This window comes from Prenolepis imparis, unplaced genomic scaffold (assembly GCF_030444845.1).
Source record: "Prenolepis imparis isolate NDT839.2.m4 unplaced genomic scaffold, iyPreImpa1.0 SCAF_11, whole genome shotgun sequence".
NCBI classification, from domain to species: Eukaryota; Metazoa; Arthropoda; class Insecta; order Hymenoptera; family Formicidae; genus Prenolepis; species Prenolepis imparis.
This window is the reverse complement of record NW_028141169.1, coordinates 9,155,543-9,182,751: the sequence shown is the minus strand read 5'-3', so window position 1 is coordinate 9,182,751 and position 27,209 is coordinate 9,155,543. Positions and strand designations below refer to the sequence as shown.

Sequence of the window (27,209 nt, the reverse complement as noted above, 5' to 3'; positions counted from 1 at the left end):
TTAGTTTTTAGTAGTCGGTAGTGTGAGGAGAGTGCGGAGAAAGAAAGAGAGAGAGCGAGAGAGAGAGAGAAAGAGAGAGAGAGAGAGAGAGAGCGAGCGAGAGGAGAAAGCAATCGGCGAAGAGACAAGGGAAGAGTAATATCGGGAGTCAAGAGAGCGAGCGAGAGGTCGACAGCCTTTTTCCCTCGTGTACACTCTATTAGTCGTCGTCGTCATCATCCTCGTACTCGTCCTCCTCGTCGTTGTCGTCGTCATCTTCACCGCTGTCGTTGTCATCGTCGTTGTCATCGTCGTTATTCGGCGCGACGAGCGCGGGTATCCTCTGACCCTCAAAACCCAATCGCAATACCTTCTTTTCGCCGTCAATAATCGCGTTCCGCATTCTAGTGCCGCGATTATCAACCAACTCTCCGTGATTCGCGGAGTGAACGAAAGATAAATAGAGCGAGGGAAAGAAAAACGAAAGGAAAGACGTAAGTTGCGAGGAAGAGTTCGGAAAATCGGAGCAACGGGAGCATCATCGACGTTGTCGAGCAAGTTCCAAAAAAAAATCTTGTGCGGGTCGTGACATCACCTCCTCACGCACGTCACGAGCATCTTCTCACCGCGACGACGTTCGCCGCTGCCGTCGGCGACGAGGACACCGTTCGCGATTGCGGTAACAACGTCAACAAGCAGCAACAACTAGCACAACACAACAGACAAACACCGCTCCGGACGGATACGCGAGCAAATCCGACGAGCGCCGTCGCTTCCACACCGGACACGCGAGAGTCTCGCGACGACGACGACGAGTAATTGTGCGCCGCGCGCCGTTATGGAGGCCCAGAATCAAGAGATCGTAGCGAGTGGCTCGCCCGCCGAGGTGCCGAACGATCCAGGGTACGGAGAAAGAGGGAAACACAAGAGAATGCGGGAGGTTGTCACTGTCCACCACGTGAACCTTCGGCGGCCTTCGTGTTTCAAACTCCCAGGCAACCCCGAAACGTTTCACTACATCGACCATCAACGATCGACCACACGAGAGCGAACGGATAGAAAGGGAGGGAGGGAGGGAGAGAGAGAGATAGTGTGTGTGTGTGTGTGTGTGTGTGTGTGTGTGTGTGAGTGAGAGAGAGAGAGAGAGAGAGAAAGAGCGGGTGCAAGAGAAGATGAATGTATGCGTGAATGCGTGGGAGAATGTGAAAGGAAAAAGAGGATGAGCGAGAGGGAGAAAATGGAGCACATTCGTTCTCAGTGCGTTGATATAATACCGCGCGGCAATCGTTCGTTCTCGAGGAAAGCTTGTGTTTTCTGTTTTCCTGTTTCGTGTTAGTGCCGGTTGACGTCGGTCGCTTTCTAAAATCCGGATCGGTACTCTTGCCCATGGTTTTAACCTGGCCGGTCACCGTCGACGACGCGGATGCCGCCGTGGATCACGCATGGTGTTTATGTTTGCCGGGCGCATGAATATGCGTACCTCTCCTCGGACCGGTGGCGCCTTCTTTCAATGTTTGGTGCTCCCCCTCCCCCGCGATGGGGGCGGTTGTGAGGGTGGGGAAGAGGGTCAGATGAATGGGAAAGAAGGAGGAGAGAGGTAAAGGAGATGCCGCCACCTTCGAATTTGCCGCCAGGTCGTGTGTGTACGCTTCGCAGGCTCGAAAGAACGCGAAATTCTGGAATACACCACACACGTGAAGACACCCACCACGTCTTGTAATGACCACGTGGTGGATTGACTCTTCGAGTCAACGAAATCACGCGTGCTTCTGTCACGTGATTACCCCGAAACGAGACGCGACTCCACCCCCCTCCTGAGCAATGTGCAGTGATCTTGAATTAAACGAGATTTAAAAATTATCGTTTTAATTAATGACTAGATCAATTTAATGTCAATCTGATATATTTGAAAATGCGTGCTTTCGCTTAGATTCAATTGTGATTGGTTAATTGATTACATGATGACCCTGTCGATAGTGAAGTATCGAATCGATTCTATTCGTTAGATTGTTCGTATCCGGTTTAATATATTTTCTGATCTTTAATGGGCGAGGCAAAGTTTCGTTCAATTTTGATTGTGAATAAGGAACTGATAAGTTCACACTTTTGATTATAACGATTGAGGAATAACAACTTGATTGATATTGCTTATATTGTACTGTGAATCGTGTTATGATATCTTAAATGTTTGGAAGACGTGATAGTTCTATTTGGTTTCGTTCGTGACTAATGAATTGATCAAATCATGTTACTATTATTAGCGCGAGGTATCGATCAGTGTTCGCTTTATGCTTGATTTAATGTTTATTCGGTGGAATTATATTTTTTGATTAAATCATACTTTTGTTCTACGTACTGACGATCGTGAAATAGTAAATAGTAAACAGTTTAAATTTCTTTCTTCGGAAATTGTCTTATTAATTTTACATGATAGACATTTCGTCATTAATTTTATTTTTAATAGTGTTGAGAAAATACAATAACGTCTATTTATGTTCAATTTGAATAATTTCTCACATTCAATATACAGAAATTATTTGCAAGAAGAAAAATTATAAATTTATAATTATCGAATTTACTGAATACACTCAAACTTTTTAAAGCTATATTTCTTAGATATTTCAAGCACATTGGACACGTTTTTAAGATTAGGAGTAATCAACCAGATGTAGTATTTCAATTTTATATTAAATTAAAGAAATTCTGGAACTGATTATATTGATAAGAAAATAGTCAAAATTGTCAAAATATAATCCATATAGCTTTTAAGAATCATGATAAAATGTTGGTTGCATCAATAAAAATTTTGAACAAAATTCGACATTTGTATCAATATTAAATGTATTCTGAAATATCATGAATATACCCATGAAATGATTCGAATGAAAATTGTATGGTATTGAAAACTCTTTATACAAGGAAAGTCGGAGTATTGGAATTTTGGTTTTTTTTTTTTTTTTTTCTTAATGAATACATATAAATACATTTATGATTTAAATAATATCTGACTATCTGAAAATATCTGATTGGATTTTTTTTAACATATCTGTTGCTTAAATAGTATATAATAGTATCGGAATTTAATACTATCTTGATTTGTTTATTTTGTCGAGACATGCTAAATATATAATCAACATAAAGTAATTACACAACAACAGATATTAATTAATAAATTCATTTTTACCAAAAGAGATACTGCTTTTATAGGAAAATAATAATATTGAATGATATTAATGTTAAGTTTTAATAAATGATTCTCTCGCATTGAAACAATCTGTGAGGTAATAATCAGTTCCAGATTAACTTTCGCGATGATTACGTGTTAGAAAATAGTAGCCTACTTTGGTTCCTCCAATTCGGAAGATCTGGATGGATAGCTAGATGACGATAGAACTATGGGGAGAAGGCGGGGGAAGAGGTAGCAGGAGGGGGACAAAGGAGAGAACGCGTGGGAGGAAGATGGCTATATTGCGGCCTCGGAAAATCGATGTTCAAATGCACCACCACGTGATTACGTCCACAAAGCGGGAGCGTTATCTCGCCGTGTAATAATGCGAGACGCGATTATTTACGACGACGATGATGAAGAGCGAGCAGGAGAGAGAAGGGGAGAAGGGGGTTTCTTGTCCGTGAGGTGAAAGAGGGAGGGGATCATGAATGAAAAGGATGGGAGGTCGTTTCCTTATCGACGCGCGCTGACGGATACTTAAGCCGCCTAATTAATGACGCGTACGTGGATCGATTATGGTCACTGCCGAGAACTTCCCCACTTATGCGGGAAGTGCGATTCGCTTCCTCAGAGACCGCCGATTACACCAGCCGGTGGCGATCTTTTCCGAACGGTTAATTTATTTACTAGTTCGCGTTGTATTCATGATCTATGTAACAATAAGAAGCCCAAGTACCGTCGTTTTTTTTTATCGTTCGATGATCTTGATATAACGAAAGGTTTTCATCTAAAATTCTCTTTATAGTGATAGAATTATCATAAAGCTTGGCAGATGCACGTTGCTCAGTCGTACAAATTGTTAGCTAATAATTACGTGTTCATTAAGTCTTTATGGCGATGCCGTAATTAGCACTCATTATTTTCGCATTGGAATAGTGATAAGCGACACATTCATGTTATGCTCTTTTTCGATAAAGGAATTTTAAATGAATTGTTATGGTTATCAATTTTTTGATTTTCTTATATTCCAAGATTTAAGAACTTATTTTTTTATACTTTAAAAATCTAAAGAAAGATGCGAGAATTCTAAACTTTGCATTAGATTCTTTATTTTATTATAAAGAATTTTTCAAATTTTGCAACAGCCATAAAAATTAAATGACTTGAGTTAATAAAGTTTTCGCCTAAAATATTACGTGTTGCTTAAATCTAATTCCATGCGTTATTTATATTTATTTATTTTGATAATCTACTTCGAAAAAATAAAACATATAAAATAAATCGTACACCTTCTGGCGGCACAAATTCGAGATGGACGAAACTTTCATAATACAGAAAAAAATAGCAAAAATTTGGTTACTGGATTAGTGGGTCGATCTATGTGTGAGGGGGAATCGTATGCGATGAAAAGAAGGATATGAAGCGAAGGTGCCGGTCCGAGGAAGAGAGATACGTTCTGACCGCGATCGAAAGATCCGGTCTTCGGGCGCGTCGTGACGTGTTCGCGTGAAAAGGGTGTTCGATTGTTGGTTGATGTGTGGTGACACCTGCTGCCGAGGGCGGGAGACTGCGCAGGGGGTTGCAAAGTAGTACCGGAAGTTACCCTCTGCTGGCAGTCTCCCCGCGTCCACTTCCTCTTCTGCCAAATGATCCGCGGCTGGACGGCGAACCTGATGGAATCGTCTTTCTTTTCTAGGAAAATGTTCATCGGCGGTCTGTCTTGGCAGACCAGTCCAGGTATGTGACAGACACGTAATAGCGATCGAATCCCGTCGATTTGACAATTTGTGTACGATGGATGTCAATGGCGGCAATGGCATCCACCATCCGGTCGAGATCGAGTCCCGTTTTACAAGAGAGCGCGAGTCTAAACCGTTGCATATTATTTCCTTCTATACGTTTATAATTTACGGTCATTATTTACCGATTTATATGACACGTGTTTTTCTCGCGATGTTCTGAACATCATTGAGAAATATCATTATTGACAAGTTGAAGAGCGGCTTTTTTTAATGAGGATATGCCACCATTAACGGGAATCTGACTGACGGACTTTGATGACTGAATTCTTCTTTAAGGAAGTTAGAATCCGTTAGAAGATGCACCTTTCACTTTAATTGTTTTATTTAATATTCAGCGATTAAGCCGATGGAATTAAAATTACGTTATATAAAAAAAGTGAAAGCAATTTTACATCAATTTATCATCGAAATATCAAAGATTAAAAATATCTTTTTATCATCTCTAAAAAATAATATTTTTATGGAAAGTCTATTTACAGCATAATCGCATCGCGAAATATTGTGTGTGTTTTTAAATAGTTCTAATTTTTCTGTAAAACTAAGAAGTAATATTACAAAATTTAATTAAATATTATTTGTAAAAAATTTTTTTGAGAAATAGCGGATGTCAGTTGCGATAATTTCAATAGTGATTTAAAAATTATTACACTCTGTGTGACTTTTATAATTTAATGTTTTCTTTATTGTGACGGATAATATTGTCGAAAAATGTCATCTATAAAAAGTTGGAAAGAGTATGCTTTCTGAAACTTTAGGAAATATCACATTTTTATATTTTTTTATTATTTTACAACAACATATTTCTTTATTTTGTGTCATAAAGCGCGTTGCGCTATATATTACCTCTAAAAAAGTACCTTTTTGTGAAAAAGAGAAATATATACGAAAAGTCACTTTATTGCCAAGTTTCATGCATTACGTTACGACGTTTATTTGTAAATTTACAAATGTGTTTTCTAGAAGCTAAAAGATTATCTACATTAATTTGTGATCTCAAATAATGATACATAGACATTATATTATATTGCGTTATATATTTCTGTGATGCAAAACATTTTCAGATCAAAATCTTGAATTAAAAATCGATTCTGCTGTAAATAAGATATCTTTAAAGAAATATGAAAAATATGTACGAATATTAATATCTACGGAAATTAATACCAATCTTTATATTACGTAGTGTCATTTATATTTTTGCAATTTATCAAGTCTATTTTAAAAACTAAGGTTGATACGACGACTTGTTGATACATTTCGATGTGTCAAAATTTGTGTATAGACAGCTTTATAAATACAGACTATTATCTTCTCGCGTACTCTGCTTCTTCGACTATATTCTTATTGCGATTGAAAGCAGATGATATATTTTTATATATTCCGAGAACTATATATAAATGATGGAAGGAAATCTGAGAATAGAATATATCCCAATCTCTTCTTCTCCAACTCTTCTGTAATATGCGATTAAACTTTATTACATTGGCACACACAATAATTATATACGATACGTCACGTAATAATACCACACAGAGGAAGCACGTTATGAAATGAATGAACAGAGATGCACGCGGTCGTATTTTGCGGAATACTTAGACGGTCATGCATTAGCGTCGATTTTTTCGCGATATCTAATCGGATCGGCTTAATGAGGCCCGCGTGCTAATCTTATTCACTTTTATTATCTGTACGTTCGCGTTAATTAAAGGAGTTGCCGGCAACACCTCTCAGTAAAATTTATTTTATTTTGCCATGATATTTATATGTTTTATATGCGGAAGTTTATCGAATTAAATTAAAATATGTACGTGTACATTTAAAGATGATTGTTTTATAACAAAAATATATTTATGATATAACCATGTTATACACATAGGGTACTATATCTTTATTATATTATACTAAAGGAAGGATAAATATTATTATTATAATTATATTAATTATTATATTTTATAAATAATTAATATAATATAATTTGTGTGTAGGAAATGTGGAGATATAATTATCTTATATATAGGATTGTATATATATAATACATAATACGCGATTTTGTCCTGCAATTACGTGTCGCCAGTTTTTGTTCCAATAGTTCTTCAGCAATGAGTTCTTTTCAAGTATAGCTAAAAGAATACGAGGAGCGAACTCATTAACGTTATTTGCCGTTGTTGCGTAAGTCGTGCTTCTATCTCGCATGTTTCTCGTCATCCTGTTCGTTTCTCGCTTCGCTTTTCGCACCACAGTTTGCTCTTTCTTCGCAAACCATTTACAGGATGTAGACAAATAACTTTTATAAACTTCGCAGGCGTGCAGAATGCCGGTACATGTAACTTTTCGAGCGAAATGCAGGATTCGCGAAATCCCACGTTGATGTTCTAGGACGATAAAACCAGTGTAACATGAATTTGTAAATTAACTTTTGTTGAACTTATACTCCTGTTATTATGTTTTGAATGGGTTATTACTAAATTGTAACAAAATAAGGTTGGTAATCAATATTCTCTCATCAGATTTTCTAGCGCATGGAGTTTACATGGAATCTATGTTACCTTTTCAAAGTTACTTGTATTAAGAGAGTATTAAGTTGCTTGTGTATTATATTGTCTACGCATTCACGAAGTTTGTAATATCTGTTTACATCCTACATATATAATTGGAAGGTGTACGCGTGGGTGAGATTCTTATTTTCGCATTTCTCTTTCTTTTGTGTAATAAATAGAGGTCTTGTCTTGGTATCTTGAAATAAATTAACTCAATTTAAGCGTACGAGTATATGAATAATATACTTTATTTAAATAGTACACATTCAAAAGTCATCATAAATTTTGTAATGTGTTGTTATAATGTTTATTTAAAAGTTTTTAAATTTTTCTGAAGTAAATTTTTTAAATCATAAAAGAGGTATGAATATTTTTCAGAAATACTATTGCGACTTTATATAAGTAAAATTTTAGTAAATTATAATTCTTCGTGATGCACACAATAAGAGAAATTTAACACATAGTAAATGAAAGTGCATCTGTAAAATATGCACGTTTTTGCTCATTTTATATTGGAACGATGATATGATATCCGATCTAGAGAAACAATAGTTGCTAAAATTACATTTTTCTTGCCGTATTTGAGTGATACTGTGACTCGACTTCGTACTGCTGATATTCGATGTGAATAATTGTCGATCAAATTGTTTGGAACATTCAACATGGAGATTTCCTTGCAAACTGTGTCAATAATGATAATTGTCCAAGTTAATGGGGCGAGGGGACATTTTTAATTTGTATGACTCATGTCTGTGTTCCTAATTAATTTATCCTTATTAATGGAAAATCTTTCTTATTTAACAGTATATATCTTTTACATTAACATATTGCCAAATTTATACTCGGATATATGGGAATGTGATATAAAGTCTATTATTACGCGATAGATTAATTCGCGAATGATTCTAAACAATTCAGATTATCCTATCTACATTTATAATGTAATCTCCTGATTTATAATGCAATACCTTTCCTCAATGTGATTGATTTTACATCAAATTACCAGAGATATTCATTCATAGGTAATAAATCGGAAATAATATCGCGATTAATTAATTATACAGCATCAATCTGATTGTTATACTAGAATAATTTAACTATTAATGCGATATCTATTTGTCTTATTCGAATATTCATTGATATTAAATGTTAAATTATTTTCGATTGAAAACATCCAAACTTTCAATCGAAAACATTTCAAAATTCGTGATTTCGTATAAGCGTGTTTCTTAAGTGCTACGACATCTTCGGCGATCGTAACATTAGACTAACGTTTTGGGACCAGTCCAGAGGTTGTGGAAACAATGTACACTACTCGAAACTTACAAGCATACGTCAGTTTACGCCTGATTTTCGTCACTCTCGCCGAGAGTTAATGTGCGAGGTTTACAACAGCTGAGAAATTGTGGCTCAAATACAAACGTGCTTCGCGTGCTTGTTCTTAATAGAGCAATTTCATGATATGTCTCGTCCATTTTCCAAACTGCACTTTGCTAGCTATTTAATTGAAATAGTACGAATAATATACAGACATATCCGCATTTATTTAATGTGTCTGCTTTAAAAATAAATGGTATATGATTTTTTTCAAACGTTACGACAGAACGAATTAGAAATACAGATAACAAAATCTTATTTCAAGCGAACTTTATAATAATATTTTAATTACGGAATCGGGGATTTTTTTAAAGATATATATTAAAACATCGTAAAAATAACGTCACTTGAATTATTATTAAACACACTTTTTTATTGCTCAAAAGATTCGTATAAATGAATGAAAATCCGTGAAATCTAGGACGCTTTGATTTTTCATGTCATTTCATCTTTATATCTTTCTTATTATTTATTTGTCATTGCGATATACTCTGATTCGATCACGATGCTTCCGTTTGAGTAACGAATATCGATCGCATTTTCTTGATGTTCGAAAGCGATCCGATCGATGTTTACTTATCATGAATTATGCATTTTGCGATAAGATCATAATGACGAAGTTTATACTTTGAGATCTATTTATAGTAAATTCTTCGACAATTTTTCAAACGAAGAATAAAGATAGCGACTGTGAAGTTAGAGATTAGTATTAGTTTTTTGTCCGATAATGTATGCAAAACATGAACGAGCATACTATCGATTCACAGCAAGTCGATCGCAAAGTGCATACGAGCGAAACCTTTGACGTTTCCCTGTCGTCGTTGTCGTTGTTGGCCTCTTTGTCCTTGTCGTCGTCGTATTCGTTGTCGTCGTCGTTGCTTTCTCCGTCGCCATCCGCTTCGTCGTCGTCGTCGTCGTCGTCGTCGTCGTCGTCGTCGTCGTCGTCGTCGTCGTCGTCGTCGTCGTCGTCGTCGTCGTCGTCGTCGACGTCGTCATCGTTGTCGTCGTTGTCGTGGTAGTGTCTGATGCAATCAAGCGCAACAGACTCTACTCTCGACTCTCGCTATTTTTAAACGTAATTGCACCCGGCCATTTTAATGGGCGACCAGGCATAGTGACGGAGATAGAGCCACGACATGGAGAAATAACGGCAAAAATTTGCCGACAAATTTCACTGAGCACGTTAACTCGGATGTGAGAAGGTATTAATATTTAATCGTTGCCTAGGGAAATAATATACTTTAATAATTTAGCAGAGAAAAAGCCTCGATTGTGATTATTAATTTAGTGGAGCTACATTTGACAATAATCAAATATATTTTTGCAAAAAAATATAAATTATTACTTGAAGAAGATACTCATGCCGATATTGCAGTTTTAATATTCGATCGCGATATTTTCGTTTGATTAGCAAATGTCGATCGTGTTTTTTCGATGTTCGAAGGCGACCGGATCGATTAATAATTAGCATGAATTATGCACTTTGCGATAAGATCACAATGACGAAGATTGCCATGCGCTGCTCCGCCTGCCCAAGCTTAATGTGGAGCGAAACGAGAGACGTCAGTCGATTAGTCACAGAACACCGCCGTCGTCATCCCTAAACAACGCCAATTAGTACCACTCTAAAGCGGATTATAAATAGTACGTTAGATAGGTCTGGGTTGAATTGGACGAGCTGTGTATTAGCACAGATGACGCATTTTGTATGAATGTGTTCGACATATTTTTAGGCTAATTTCAACAAGTGCATAGTAATTCAATTGCACTGATAACATATTGATTAATTATGTTTATCGATATTTGATCGTTCGGATCATATTGTAATTTTATAATATAGATACAGATCAAAATTTTATTAAACCGTTTATCTAATTTCAATTTAAGTAAGGTTTGATAATTAATTTTAATATATATACAAAAAGAGCAGATATTTATTTATTTTATAGATATTTATTTAATTTATATAGAGAGCGAGGAAAGTAGTAATTTAACACGTATTTGGTCACGCAAAAAGCATGTTATTTAATAAATTGATAATACTAAGAAAGATTTCTATTACGAGATGATATTTTTTCTGTAAAAGCAAAAATTTACTGCGACTTATAATTATATATTCGGTATAATTAATATATTTTATTTCTCAATTATTTATATTACATTTATTCTTATGATTTATAAATATTGAACAATTTTATATTGCATTAATAGTATATTTATTTTGTGCGATTGCTGTCAACAACATGTGTGAAGATTTTTGCGTCGTCCTATAACTGGGTATTCAAAACATCGATGAATAAAATAAATACCCTCTCTTTTATTTTCCTGAAATATTAACGCAAATCGTGGCTTGTTTTGAACAGGGGCGGGCGAACGTTATTTCCGCTATATTTCACCGAAACATGCAGCACGATGCGGCATGGCAAATTTCGACCAGGGAATGTGTATCCGTCGAATACGCGACCTGTCGTGGCATCAGAAATATTATTCGCAGATGGATGCCGTTTACAATTTAACGAGTGTTTCAATAAATATTTTTCGCCTCGCAGTGTTTTATCGTCACGTGTTCACTGTTGACTCAACCAATAAATGCTTTTCTTACGAAAAATGTATACTGATACAATATGTATCTGAAGAATATATTTTTTCTTATTGAGCGCTAATATATTATTTTAAAACATCACACACACACACACACACACACACACGATATTGAACTAGAGAAAAAAGTGAATTAAAGTATTGGACAAAATAATAATAAAGTAAAAGAAAATTATATTAGTGATTGAAAAATGTAATAACAATAAAAAATTAAGTAGAATTGTCTTTTAAAAAAAAGATATTTTTTTACTAAAATTACTAAATTTACTAAAATTATTCACGAAAATTTACAAACATGTAAATCTATGCATCTGCGAATTTAAGGATTGAAAGGTTTAAGAAGAAATTCAAGAGAGTAGAATTTTTAAAAACATACTTTAAAGATTTTTTAAGTTTTATTTTCTCTATCAGATTTTGTTATAATTCTTATTTCATATTTTTCAAAATTAGAAAATTATCGATACCTCGGCATTGAAACAAGCATGTTGCTTCAATGCTAGCGACTTTTAGGACAGCAATCGAGAGAAATGACGATAATAATTCTGGTGTATCCTGCAACACTTTTGCGCATAGATTTCTTTTCGGAGGAAACGGATGGATTGACGACAGTGAATGTGGTTTTGAATATATGAATGTATATATGGATGTATGTGTATATGTGCATGTATATGTATGCATCGGCAGTCTTTCGCACGGTTGACGAACACTCTTATCCGTGAACATCTCGTTTTGCCGGCTCGCAGATCTCGAACAAGAGGCGCCTTGTGCCGATCGCGTACGTTAGAAAGAATCTCATAACAGTCGCTGCCTCTTCCCTTATCGGGCAAACCGTCGTCACAATCGTGGTTCTTTTTTCCTCTCTCTCTCTCCCCCTTCCTTTGGTTTCATGCGTCGGCGAAAGATAAGCCAAAGCTTGCCAGAGAGATAAAAAGAAATATTGCATGCAATCGAAAGTTACGAAAGGACATTTAAATAGATGAGATATACGACATAAACATCGATAATTTTTTTTGTAAGGTTAATGTTAAAATGTTAAACAGATGCTGAATATCTGATGAAAATTGACACAGAAATCCGGAATCTCGAGTTTTCGATATGACGCTTAGTCTGTTTTGTGAATAGTGATAATTACTGTCGTTGAACATTGTACTCTATATCGTGACGTATATGTATATATGATCAAAGTACGGCATAAATATATGTATATACGCCAAGTATATATATGCTTCTCAAATCGGGACAAGTTAAGAATTTTCTAAAAGAAAATTATTATGCTATTGCTAATTACACAAATTTTAGGTACTATATAATACATATACTATATAAATATATATACTATGTAAATTTATTATCGAATTAATATATTAATAGATTAATATAGAAAAGCAGCAAATGTGATTAACTGTGATCTTTTTCATTTTATATTGAAATATACATACATTATTTATGCTGACCTGATATTATTCGGCTTTTTAAATAAGTCCAGATAAATTATCGCGTCACGTCCAATCAAACAGAAAATATCGCATTATGAATTTTTCTTTTATGTATTTTGAATTTATTGGTCGATAATATTGTATAACAGTTTTACATCTTTGTCTTTAAATATCAATGAATTCACCGTTAAAACTAACGAGCGGCGATAGGAAAAGTAGGACAAGTCGCGGACTTGACCTGGGTTACGATTTATGACAGCGATTCTTTGATTTATTGTTGGCCATTTCGATCGAACATGGAAAATGAAAATTTAGAAGAAGAATAGTGCACCGAGGAAAGCACTGATCATATAACTTGAAAGAAAATTTACTCCACTAGAATATTAACATAAATTATAAGATATAAAGAGAAATACTTTTGTTTAATTTAATTTTCATTATTATTATACTTTAATTAATGTAATTTTCAATCACTGATATACAATAGTTTTTTTAAAATTTTATTATATATTATTGTAATTTTATCTGATATATGCACATTAATTCATTTTTTTTATTTATATGTATATATGACACTTTCCAAATTATGGTATTAATATAACACATTGTAAAGTGCATCGAATGCATTGTTTGAATTATACGTTTATATTGCTATTAATGTAGCGCAATTAAGGCTCCTGGCTCCTTTCCGACCATGTCGAAATCGTGACGTCAGAGGCGAGAAAACACACGCTAAAATTTCTTAGATGCCATTTCGAAATAAAAAAATATTTCGATGAAACAGCACTTCAGATGGCTTTAGCACACTCTTAAAAAACCCCGAAAACTATCCTTTCCCCTTTATAATCAATCAACAGCTGTAAAATAATATTATGAAGCCCAGTCCGTCTGGTCTTTGCACATGCGCAGTCATTCCGCATGTCTAATATCTCGATCATTTTACAGATGTTGATTGATTATAAAGGGAAAAGGATAGTTTTCGGGGGTTTTTAAGAGTGTGCTAAAGCCATCTGAAGTGCTGTTTAATCGAAATATCTTTTCATTAAAAAATGGCATCTAAGAATTTTCAGCGTGTGCTTTCTCGCCTCTGACGTCACAATTCAATATGGCCGCGGTGAGCACCCAGGAGCCTTAATATCATTCTCTCAAATAACGCGTGATAATTTTTATTTATAATATTTTTGTTTTGCGAAAAGATTGAAACACTTGCATTTAAGATACATTGTTATTGCCTTTCATGTTCCAATTTGCTACAATAATATTTGCCGATATTGCATATTGCGCTTAAGTTGCATTTGTCCGACTTTATTTAGCGCAACTATAAATTTCTCCCAGATATTGGATTACGATGTTTTCGTTTTATTAAAGAAGAACGCTCGCGTATTATATACAAGGTCTATATTAACATTTCTATGTTAAGGCTAACAGTGACAGACCGACAGAGTAGGCGACTGTTAATAGAAAGGAAGTAAACATTGATTTTCACATTGATAAAAGATTTGACATTCTGTTCTCTCGTAACTTTTTTCTCTCTCCAGCTCTGTACGTCATAGAATTTATTCTCGCATTGCTCGAAATTATCGGCAGCGTAAATAATAATAAAATGCAGAAACGCACTACTTCATATAAATAGGATTCGATTAAGCATTTTTACATTAAAGAGACTCATCGTCATACTATAACGGTTAATAATAATAATAATAATAATCGGCCATATACTTCCAATAGAAGCACCAGGATTATTACCCTCGACATTTCCGTTTTATGATATACTGTACCGTTTACATATAACAGCTACATCCAATGCCTCACATGTTACGAATTGCAGTGGAATCCGTCCACGACGACGATGGACGCGGAGTAAGTGCATCGCGGAGTGCATCCCAGCGTACCGTTTCCACTGCTTCCCTTCCCCTTCCTCCGCTTCTCCTCCCGCGACCTATCCCGCCAGCGGTCGTTCGCGCCAGATGCTTCGTCGTTTTCTCCTGTCGAGCGCACGTGCTGCTCGTATCGTTCGTTCGGGCACCGGCCGTTCGGAGACTGTACGAGATGGAGCAAGAGAGGACGGGTGGCTCGAGAGGATCGCGTCGATGCGAGCATAAATGTTTATGCTTCGTGTCGCTCGATAACGTTCGTTATCGGCACTCTTTGGAGTTCCGCGTCGTATCGTGCAGCTCGTTGAGTCAGGATGCATTTTGACTTGAACCGCGAAGATGCGAACGCAAAGCATTTTTTTTTAGAGAGAGATAGAGAGAGAGAGGGGGGGGAGAAGAGAGACAAAAATCGCGCATTAAAATAAAACCGATTGTCTTAACAGTGAGGGCTCTCATTAGGTTTCGATAACACGCATGTACTCTATAATTTTTCAATGATTTTGAAGAAATCTTGAAGAAACAGATTTTTGAGGTATAATAGATACACATGAAGAATAAACGAAAGCTAAATTGCTAAATGATTGCATATCGTATTGTTTAGAATTTTGAATATTATCTGATTTCTAAAAACTCGAGATATATAATATATTATTATATAAGAAATTTAGTATCATTGCTATTCACTTTTTTAAATCCATTGTTTTGATAAGCTACTTGTTCAAACTGCTTCAAATAGCATCATTAAGTATACCACAATTGGCGAAAGCCAAGGTACCGAATTAAAATTCACATCGCGTATCGTATTTGCGGCGACTAAGAGATTCAATTAAACGACTCGACGATGTGGATAAGAAATGGAATTAATCGATGCTAATTAGCGTACCGCTTAAGAACGAGATGGTGCATAGCGTTAACGGGAACAAGAAAACGATTTCCTCTGACCGATTGTAGTTTCATCTGATTACAAATTTTATATGATTAATTTTTATGCGCAAATACGTTGAATAATTGCTCTAAAAAATAGAGCAAGTTATATCTTTCGAAAGTTAAAATTATATCATTGCCACTTATCTCTTGTTCTAGTAAAGCTTTGCTTTATAATTTAAAAAAATGTAACAGCGGTTAATTATATAAATTAAAAAAAAAATTTTTTTATGGGGACTGTAGTGTATATATAATTCTAAATATTAGCGCAAATATTGATCCTAATATTAATACAATTAAAACGATTTCAATTTTACATTTTTTTATAGCGCGCATTGTTCAAACACAAATTTTTTTGGATTTGACAGTTTCGGAGCGCGAGAGAGATAATAGTTGCAATTGGCAAAGCTGTGTGAGAACAAAAAGAAATCATAGGCGAACACGTGAACGGGGTCGATGCAGGAGCGCGAGTGGCTGCGCATCGCGAGGATTTCCTGTATAGCATCGGAGCGCTATAGTTTACAACAATGGCAGTCATATTGCTCTGCCCCGCATTTCCTCCCCCTTTCGCGCTCGATTCTTCCCCACCGCACTCAAATTCATTCAACGTTTCCAATTAAGGGGTTAGTCCACTTTGCGTCGGCAGTGAGGTATGACTTTGCGTCGCGAATGCGCCATTCTCGCATGTTCTAGAACTTTATTCGACCGAAACGCTCATCATTAAAGCTGCGCGATTACACGCGTTTCGACGCGGCCAAAACTTTACCGCATAGATTCGTAAACGTATAAGAATCTTTCGGTTTGAAAAGTTTACAAATCTCGTTTTTAAAAATTTAAAGATTTTCTTATCCGATATAATATTCACGAGTTCTACCAATCTTGCATATTAACGCGTTCAAGCATTTGAGAAGCAGCAACAATGTACACAAATCCCATACAATTTCAAAACTTTAAAATTTTTAATCTTGAAAACCTCGAAAATTGTAGGACTTTAATTAACATCTAATTAACATTTCATGGACCTTTAAGGACTTAAAAATTTTAAAACTTTTGTGTGTATTTAAAAAATTTTGTTATTTTAAAATATTTATAATTTTTCTTTCTGTGGGGTGACTTTTTTTAAATTCTAAAAATTCATAGAGGCATTACATAACACTTTTACGAGATCATAGAACACATGCATTAATCTTTCTATTGAGATATTTGAGATAACATACATACACTATAATTATATATAATCAGTATATATCGATATAATCATTATATACCGTGTACATTTTATTCGTTTTTGTTACGTAACGATTCACTGAAGTGAATGCTCATTTATGTGGATTAGAGACGGTTGCCCCCAATCAACCGGCGATTAACTGCCACGTTCATCATTCCATGTATCGTTAACTTTAATCAGTATTTATCTCTTTCAAGCTGATATTAATTAATATGTATACGTGGTTGTCGCGCGTCAAAATTGTACGCTATGGATCAGCTTTCAAAGCGATGTTTTATCTGCAGTGGTTCAAAACACATAGTGACGAGTGTAATCGAATATCGTGTATCTAACGTGTTCATTCAAATATAATATTTATTGTATTCATTTCGATACACATCAGATAAATATGAAAAGTAACAAACAGCTCTTTATTGCCTATTTTATGGATATTAAAATTTTATTTTTTTATGAATGTGTTAATGCAATGCAAATAGATATGTATGTTTGCAAATATATTTATGAAATATATAACATATATTTGTAAATATATTTATGCAATATATTTCTACCGCATTATAGATATTTATTTTATATACTTATTGCTATATTTATACATTATATACATTTATATGTATATAAATATGGGACATTATAATAATTAAAAAAAGATATTTATTTAAAAATACATTATATGAAACGATATAACGCGCAATATATAATAAATATGCCGTTCATGATGTTTTTAAAATTTAAAATTTAATATATATTATCATTTAAAATATAGTACACTAATGAAAGAATTCATAATAGATATATAATATAAATATATATATAATTTTTTATCGTAAAAACAAAAAGAAAAAACTTGAGTAAATCTTTCGATTTGTGCTTAAGATGGCATAAAAAATCATGAAATTCGTCCGTTAAACATGTACAATGATCGCGAAAAATATGGAGGTCGAAGGCCTCTTCCGCAATGGGAGCGACACGGTGCGCATAAGCTTATCGAGATCATCCGAAACGAGCCATTGTCAGCACGTGGTTAACCATGACTATCTAAATTAGAATCGGTGTTGACGACGCGTCGGCCTCCCTCGTACCCGGCGCGTCGGCGTTTGCGGCCAACTTTTACGTCGCCTTTTACGTCCGTGCTTTTTACACCGAGTGAAAAAACTTTCGCAAGGCGGCTCACATGCGAGTGAAGCAAAGGCGAATTCACGCGGTTTATTCTCGATGGTTATCCCGAACGTACCCCAAACGAAACGTATAAAGCGAGCGTGTCGAATGAATAAACTTCTGTATGAACATATTCTACAGTAATACGCGTAATCATTCATAACTTGGCAATGTAGATTCATTGTATGAATTAGAATTTATTTGGCGTGGTATATATTAATTCAAATAAATTCTAATTTATACTACAAATCTACATTAATAAGTCATGAATTGATACATATACACACAATATTATTATATACATTACATCATATATGTATATGTATATATACTTATTTTTTTAAAACATGTGGCGCGCGAGATTAAAAAAATAATTTTACCTCCTTCATTATTTATCTTCTGATTATTATTTTATGAACTATACACAATTAGTATATAGTCTGACTTTTCTTTTTGGATAACTTGTGTCATTTGCATGATACTTTAATTCAAAATAAGAACTCGTCTTGTTAGATCATCTTCGAGGAACTTGCGAAAGCTTTCTGTGACATGATAAAAGGCGGTCGGATGTAGATAGAAGCGAGTAAGGTGATAGGTTTTTGCGCTGACTCGTCGCTGACACGAAATGGTTTGGGTTACGTCGCGGTGGTGAGATGATCGTCGAAAGGGAACAGCATGCTTCGACGCTTGGAAAATGTCATGAACGTGATGCATCTCGAATATAAGTCATCTTTAGCTTACAGAGCTAAATAAACTTCAAAAATGTGTTGGACTGGTATACATACGTATATCAATTGTAATATTCTCAGTAAAAACTTTTCGAATGCTCATTATTAAATGATATATAATATATAGATTATGATTTAGATATTCGATAACAAAATTTTATTTTATTTATTATCATTAAACATTAATCTTGTTTTTACTTAGCGCATATGTTAAAGATTCCATTTTATTGCATTAAAAGAGAAAATTTTAGAAGTAAGAAAAAATTACTTTTATAGATATAATTTTATTTTATTATATATGTTTTACAGAAGAATTAATTGAGAAATTAGACAGTACAATAAAATTCAATTTTTCACTATATTTTTATTGCTTTAATTTTGCAGAAAATTATGTTTTTTTCGAACTTCATTAAAAAAAGAATTGATTTATGTTTATTTTTCTTTAATGAGTAGTTATTTAAATGGTTTTTCTTTATAGTATAAACTAAGTATAAACTAAGCAATAGAATAAATAACTATTTCTCATTTTATATCTATGTATACCTGTATAAAAACAGTTAACAATATGCACAACAGAAAAAAAATAGGGAAGTTAGATAGTGAAATTGCAGAACACCGAGGAGGAAAGTTCTTTCCTACTAGGCACGGTATCATTTTACCCAGTTTAACATTTCAACATGTGAATGCGCCATCCCGTGCAGGTAACCGCGAACGGTAATATCTTATGTCCCCGATACATTCAGGAATTTATAACGATCGATTAATGTTTAGTAGTAAGTCGCCGGTAGTATATCGTCTTGAAAGTGGCGCGTAGCGCGTTCCGGAAGTTTGTGTAACTCTTTAACCGGTGTGTTGCTTTTCTCAACGCAAGTATTATGTTATTATTGAAAGAACGAGGAAATATTCATATATGTGTCCTACTTTATACTTATTTAAGATATATATACTTATAGAGAAATAAATGTTTTATTCATTAATTGCAATAATAATTTTTATAGGATTTTCTATTATATATAATAGAAGCAAATATGTTTATTAATTTGACATTTATATGAATTCGGGTTATCAATTAAACGAACAATTAATTTTATAATTTTATATAAATAACAAATAAATTAACTAAATTATAATTCGCTCACCTTATATTTTGGCGCCCCTTTATGGCATTTGTGAACACACCGTAATTACGATCATGCGACACATTATATGTATAATATTTTCAATGTTAATTCTATTTCACTAAGTGCGTTTTATTTTATAAATTTTTTTGCGAAGCACGCCGAAATAATAGTTAAACAAAGTTACGATATAATCAGTAACGAAAAATTACAGCCAAATTTATATAATGCTATTTTTGTTAAAGAATATTATACGCATGCATTTTACAGCAATTTTAATGATCGGATACAACGATACACAGACGCTTTGCATGCTCACTCGCTCACTGTGCAAAGGCCACTGTACATAAACACATCGTACGCAGAAATCACCGAATTTTCGTGACGTACACATGTACGAGGGTAAGTCAAAAAGTAAAGGGACAAATAAAGAAAAACACATTTATTTTAACCTATGTGGAAAATTTACATATCATTTTTCGACATAATCCCCACCAACATCGATACATTTGATCCACTACTTAATAAGCTTCTGTATTTCATCCTGGAAGAAAGATTTGGGTTGGATGCGTAGCCAGTTATGCACCACTGCAATGACCTTCTCATCCGAAGAAAAATTTTTTCCTCGTAGTGCTTCTTTTAATAAACCGAAAAGATGAAAAGAAAAAAGAAAAAAAAGCAAAGAAATACTACGAGAAAAAAAATTTTCTTTGGATAAGGTCATTGCAGTGGTGCATAACTGGCTACGCATCCAACCCAAATCTTTCTTCCAGGATGAAATACAGAAGCTTATTAAGTAGTGGATCAAATGTATCGATGTTGGTGGGGATTATGTCGAAAAATGATATATAAATTTTCCACATAGGTTAAAATAAATGTGTTTTTCTTTATTTGTCCCTTTACTTTTTGATTTACCCTCGTATTATAGCGCGGTATTATTTATATGTGATATGCGTGCAATGTATCATTTGCGTGGTGAGATTCGAGTGAGTAGGAAGTATCGTGGAACGCTCTGTGCGTCGTTTTATTATCTGATAATTCAAACTGTTATAAAAGTGCGTGCGTATATTATTCATTAATAATGTTCGTAAGAGATAGCATTGTGTAAATACGATCGTGTGATTTTCTATGATTTGCCGCGATCATTGCTAATCTAACCCTAACCTAATCTAAACTAATCAATATTTTCTCGCTCTTTCGTCGCGAAATAAAGTGCGCGTCGTTAAATTAACGTCGGAAATATATAAGGTAATTAACTATGTTTCCCCGTGAGTGTTATATAAGCGCCAAAAAGTAACAAATGAGAAAGAGATTCTAGGAGATAGCGGGTAATAGTGCAACATCTAGGCGGTGAGCAGTTTAATACTTTTGTTCATACATTGTATTATATGAGTTTTTGTAACTTAATGTTTTGTTAATAAATATGTGATTCGTATTAAAAAAAAAATTTTTTACGATAAAATATAGGACATAACTAATGTTAATCAGATCAATTTTTAAAAAGATAATAATTATCACAAGAAATAAACAAATCATCTTAGTTTATCTTTTTTATATTAAAATATCACTTAATATACTTGAATTGTTGTATTTGTAATTCTCAAGTCTTACGATATAAATCGAAAAATAATTGATTAGAAAACTTGCTGAATACGTTAAATAAAATGAGAAATTAAGAAAGAGATAAATGCATAGATAATTTGGTTTTTGTGTATTTTTCATTTTTATCGCAGGCATAGATATAGGAATATATTTCTCTCATCGGGGAATCATGTGTTTCCCTTACTGTTTGTCATTATAAGCTAAGTCAGGTCTCTAGGTAGGGACGCTATAAGTGCGACATATACAAACGCGCACGCATGCAAGCGCGTATATACGAATGAATAGATCATCCCGTTTGCCGTATCGAACCAGTTAGACGAACAACGGTTACTTCTTAATGGACTCACTATGCTCGTCCATTACCCTAGGCTGACACGTTTGTATCCCCCTCGACGTGCACACGCACGCAACAGTTATACAGGGCATACGTGATATCATTGTCACGTGGTTGTAACTCGCGCGAGCTCTCGTTGACAAACGCGACCCTTTATTCCGACGTGCGAATCTAACGCGAGAAAATCGGTGGAAACATAACGGGACGCTTAGCTCTTTAGACCCGGGTCTATATTCGAGTTTCATGTTCACCATGTAATGCTACGATTTTGCGAGTTGTATTTACCTAATACTAACATAAAAATCATATAATGGCTTTGAATTCTTTTGTAGCTATATTTAATCTTATATAACCGCGCAATGTTAATAGTTTTTGCTTTTTTCTGTAAATTATTGAACTGTCGAAAATTTTGTTTATTGTTAGATTTTAGAATCTTCTGTACGAATTTATATTAAGAATATCGATAGATTTTATTTGTATTTTTTTTTAAATTTGATCACTTGCCTTTTAAAGTCTTATTATAGTTAGAATTTAATTCGAGATGCAATTCTGCAAGTTATTGAATTATTATAAACATCTAATTGTTAGATTTTATAGAATCTCCGAATGTGCGAATTTATATCGACAAATATCGGTAGATTTTGTTATTTGCATTCCCTTTAAAGTTTAACATGAATTTTAGAATTGTATTATTACACAGTAATAATTTAATTTGAGATACTAAAACTAACACTATTAATAATGAAATGTTGGAGTAAATCTATATAGTTACGTATATCTCAAGTTTATAAATTAATTTATCGCACTAAAGTGTATTAAATCACACACTTCCCTTACTATTTCACTACTCGCTGTACTCTTGGCCAAGTTTTTCTGAAAAATGCCACCGTGCGGCGTTTACATAATCCGGCACGAAGCTCAGTGTGCGTGCGGAATCCGTCACGCGGTTCTCGCAAATTTGCGGTTAACCACGTGGGCGGCTGATATTTTCGGGCGCTTTCATGAACCACGGAGCAGAAATTTATGCGGACCCCTGGGAATGCGTTCGCGGAAGCGTGAGAGAAAGCGGAAGAAATACGACAACTTTAATCCTCGGTTGTTAGCGCGGCTTGCACGACACAGCCGCTCACGTAGAGCATTTTACACGCCACATTAGGAAATAAAGCGTTATTCTTGAGGAATATTTTTTTCGCAGTTAGTTTTTATATCCCGTAAAGTTAGATTGCTTTGTAACTGAGACGACTGGGAATATTTTTCTGCAAAGATTATTGTTTCGAAAAGCAAATGAATTTACCGTGTTTGAATTTGGTTTATGCCAAAATTTTGATTATATACACATTGAAAATTCGCCAAGATTTATTTAATGCAGACACTCTAAATTTATATGACTATTTCTTTATATATATATACACATATATATATTTTTTTAATACTTTTTAATTATACTTTTTAAAAATATAAATAGAATCGTTTTTTGATATTTTTTAATTAGTTGCAAATGGACTTTGCTTTGTAACAGAGTAATAATCGATTAACTCTTATTAATTAATTATATTATATTAAATACAAAATTTTTCCCTGAGAAAAAATAAATTGTGACGGAAGAATTGATAGCGATTGGAAAAATCCAGATTAGTTTTGTAATATTTTACATACATTTGCAAAGAAATATTTTTCGGGAAAATAATGTGAATTAGTGTGCTGTACAAGAAGTGCTAGTTTGCAAAGAGTTTACCGAATGAAGATGCTTGCGCTACGTAACACTTTCGTGTAGCCTCTCTTCGTCTTTCTCTCTCTCTCTCTCTCTCTCTCTCTCTCTCTCTCTCTCTCTCTCTCTCTCTCTCTCTTTTTCATCGCGTCATTCCCGATCCCTTCCTGCGCTGCTCGTCCGTCGAACTAAGTAGATTACTCAACAAGTGGCTATGCCAAACCTTGCACGGTCACCGACCGTCACAGTTTTAATGCCCAACATTTTCCGTCACTCCGCGGTGTAAATCGAAGTCGTCGGACTCTGAGCGTCTATATATTTAATTAATTTACTCTACTAGTGATATTAAATCATCACGAAAATGATGCAAATTAATAATTTTTTTTAACACTCAATTATATTAGGATGAATACATTCTGAAGTTCAACAATTAAAAACAATTCAAAACATAATTTTTTAAATTTTATTTATATTAATACGTATTATTCTAGCATTACTAGAGATCGAGACATGCTTAATTATCGCTTAAATATTGCTTAATCGATACGTTATTATTCTGTCTTATAATGAAGACAATAAGCTTCGCTGGATTTTACAAGTTTATCATTTCTGTAATTCGGTCAGCGGGAAATGCGCGGGAAACGAGAAACATGCTTGTATATATGTATAGATTCGATCAAGTAGGTTAGTAGAAAATCATTCTATACATCGTGGTGGTCTAACAGTCGCGAACGCGTGGCGGAAGTTTCGTCGTAAATATTACATATCACCGGCCGCAAACGATAACGATTTCTTTCAGTCGAGGGATTGTCGCAAACTAGGTAGACTGTATTATCGGTCTTATAGACGGAAGGACAGACGTAAAATGTCATCAGGGAACGATACTATGATGTAAGAATATTAAATGCTGCAGTTGGACGAAGTATATACATCCGAACTATATCCGAATTACATTAGGATTAATTTAGGGTGGGCAAAATTTAATCATTTGTCAGAAAATCGGTGTGTGTGTATGTGTGTAAAAGTGATATTTTTTATATTATATTGAATCTAATCTCTATTAAATCGAATAATATACAAACGAAATTCATGTTCTTTTTCGTAAATTAATTATTTTACAATCTTTTTGTTTGTAAAAAGCAATAATATGTTCAATTTATGCGAACAAAAACATTATCGTATCTATGCAGTTGTGAACACTGCGTGAGATTGCAGAGAATTAAATGAATTCTCATAGGAGAAGTCGGGAAAGAGAAGAGTAAATTCACGTAGTTCAGTCCACGCTTTCATACACGCTACATTTTTCAGACATTGAATTTCCAGCTTGTATTTCAGATGAATTTCCAATTTATCATCCCGCCGTTATGCACATTACTACACTTGTTATTCTTATATCACGGTATACTCGTGCTACTTTTTGAAATTCCAGTCTTTCTTCACCTTTCCTCAGTTTCTCAGTTCCTTTCAACCGCGACGGACTCACCAGACTCCTTATTGCTTCTTTTTCTTTTGCTTGCCCTTTTCTTCTCTTTCATCCCACGATTTCGTCTCATTTCCCTTTGTCTTTACCTCTCTTTCCATCTCCCTTTATCTCTTATTCTCCTCTATCTACTAAACACCCTACGAACCTTCGAGGCCGTAGCCGAAGGTACTAAGTTGAAGGTACTGATGGCCTTGCGAGCCTTTTTGCCGTGAGACTTCTTCCGGTACAGTCGCCACCAACATCTCCGCATTATATCCTTTTGAGCACACACACACAAAATCAAGCTGTAAATTATTATTATGAAGAAATAATAGTTTATTGACAAGTAAAAATCGGGTATTAACTAAGCATGATATTTCGAAAACTGTTTTTGTTATAAATACGAAAATAGATATTTAAGTCAATATATATTCAAAAAAACAGTTATATGTTATTGCTTTCTTCTCAGGTTACATATTTCGAAAATTTAATAAATAGTAGGTATTACGGCAAACATAAAATTTGCAATTTTTTCTTGTTATTATTGAACATTTTTATATTTATCATTTTTTATATATTTATATAATATTTTTATATATTTTATTTTTATTTTATTTTATTTTTATGCTAATTTTCAATATCGAAATTTAAAGAAATTATTTTTTTGTAATTATTATATATATGATATTGTAATATATAATATAATAATATAATTTTTGCTTCTAAAATCTTAAGGTTTAATTATGCAGTATATGCTCTTCGCTGAAAATATAATAAAAGAGATTAAACTAAAATTGTATTTTAGTTAGGTATATATTTAATCTTCCAGAAATGATATAAAGTTATTTCGAGTTAAATTATTAGTTCGATATGTTGATATAGAATCAATATCTGATGCACTCTGCGAATGCACTCTTACTTAGCCGCCGCTAAAAATAAAATATGCAAACTTATTTTTGGACGTGATGGTATATGAAATATGCGCCCGAATGCAAGTACGTACGCGCGCGTAATTATGCCCACATAAATCTATTAAAAAACATTGAATTGTCAAAAGCAAATCGTGGGACGTGCATGAAAAATATCAAGGATATAGATTCTGATTGAAAACTTTGGTGTGCGTACAAAATATTTTAAGCCAAATACTTTTATAGATAAAAGTTATAATAGTTCAGAGAGAGAGAATTGTCATCGATTCAGCTGGCTTACATCACGTGAGACGGGCTGCGATATTAAAACGTTACTATAAATAGTATCCTAGAATTATTACAAATAGATATTGATGAATGAAAAGTTTTATTAAATTTTATTTATATATAGATACAACATTCAAAGTTTATGTTATTAATGTGTTAATAAAAATGTTGTCAGAAAATTTAACCCACTTTGTGTAAAACGGCGACGAATAAATCCGTTAGACGAAGAAAATATAGCGATAAATTTATTAAAACTTAATATACCGAGACTTCAAATATATTTGCTGTATGAAATATGAGTTCATAAATAGATTAGTTTCTTGTGCAGAAAAATACTTAATTTAAATTAAATTTTTATAAGATACTGAGTATTGAGATATTATTTGTTTCTTAGTTGAAACTTGACCGGAAATGTAACGCGGCGCACGCGCGTACGTATGTACGTCATTACGCGTGCATTCTACACTCGTCATAGGCATTATTCCGGTGGTTTATGCGTCACGTTTTATTCGTTTGTGCATCTATCCCCACTCTGATAAATGCGTACGTGCGCATGAAACCCCCTTTTCCCCCTCGCCCTTTCCTTCCTATTTGTCTAATAGTATACGTCCGCGTGTTTCTCGCTGCGATAACACGCGTGTGCGTGCGAATTCGCTCGGTGGGAAAGGAAAATGAGCAGGGACGAGGGAAGCATTGTTGCTGCGCTATAGAAACTGAAGGGTTGCACATTGCGGAGAACGGCGGGGGCTTAGGCGCGTGTGTAAGCGACGTGTTAATGACATTACGTAATACCGAGCAAGCCAATCAATATGGCAGACACTGTGTGCACTCCGATGTACGTCATGTCTCTCCGCGCGTTATTGCATCGGGCAATGTCAGTGCTGCATCCGAGTGTCCACGTACGATGGAAACTTGTCGGTTCTCGACACACGAGGTCGACTCTAGGGGGATCGAGATTTATAAGATTCGATATGTAAAG

At 34.3% G+C, this 27,209-nt stretch overlaps 1 protein-coding gene and 1 pseudogene across 1 annotated transcript in view; one reads left to right on the top strand and one right to left on the bottom strand.

Annotated features, from left to right (window-relative positions):
* Positions 1-749: 749 nt before the first annotated feature.
* The window catches only part of Rbp6 (RNA-binding protein 6), a 655,858-nt gene continuing 629,398 nt past the window's right edge, over positions 750-27,209 (top strand). Inside the window, exons 1-2 of the mRNA XM_083050120.1 lie at positions 750-882; positions 4,845-4,885. Coding sequence (XP_082906246.1) covers positions 818-882; positions 4,845-4,885 — 106 coding nt within the window. The 5' untranslated portion in view covers positions 750-817. The remainder of the gene's footprint in view (positions 883-4,844; positions 4,886-27,209) is intronic.
* LOC145942907 (uncharacterized) lies at positions 11,766-12,258 on the bottom strand (annotated as a pseudogene).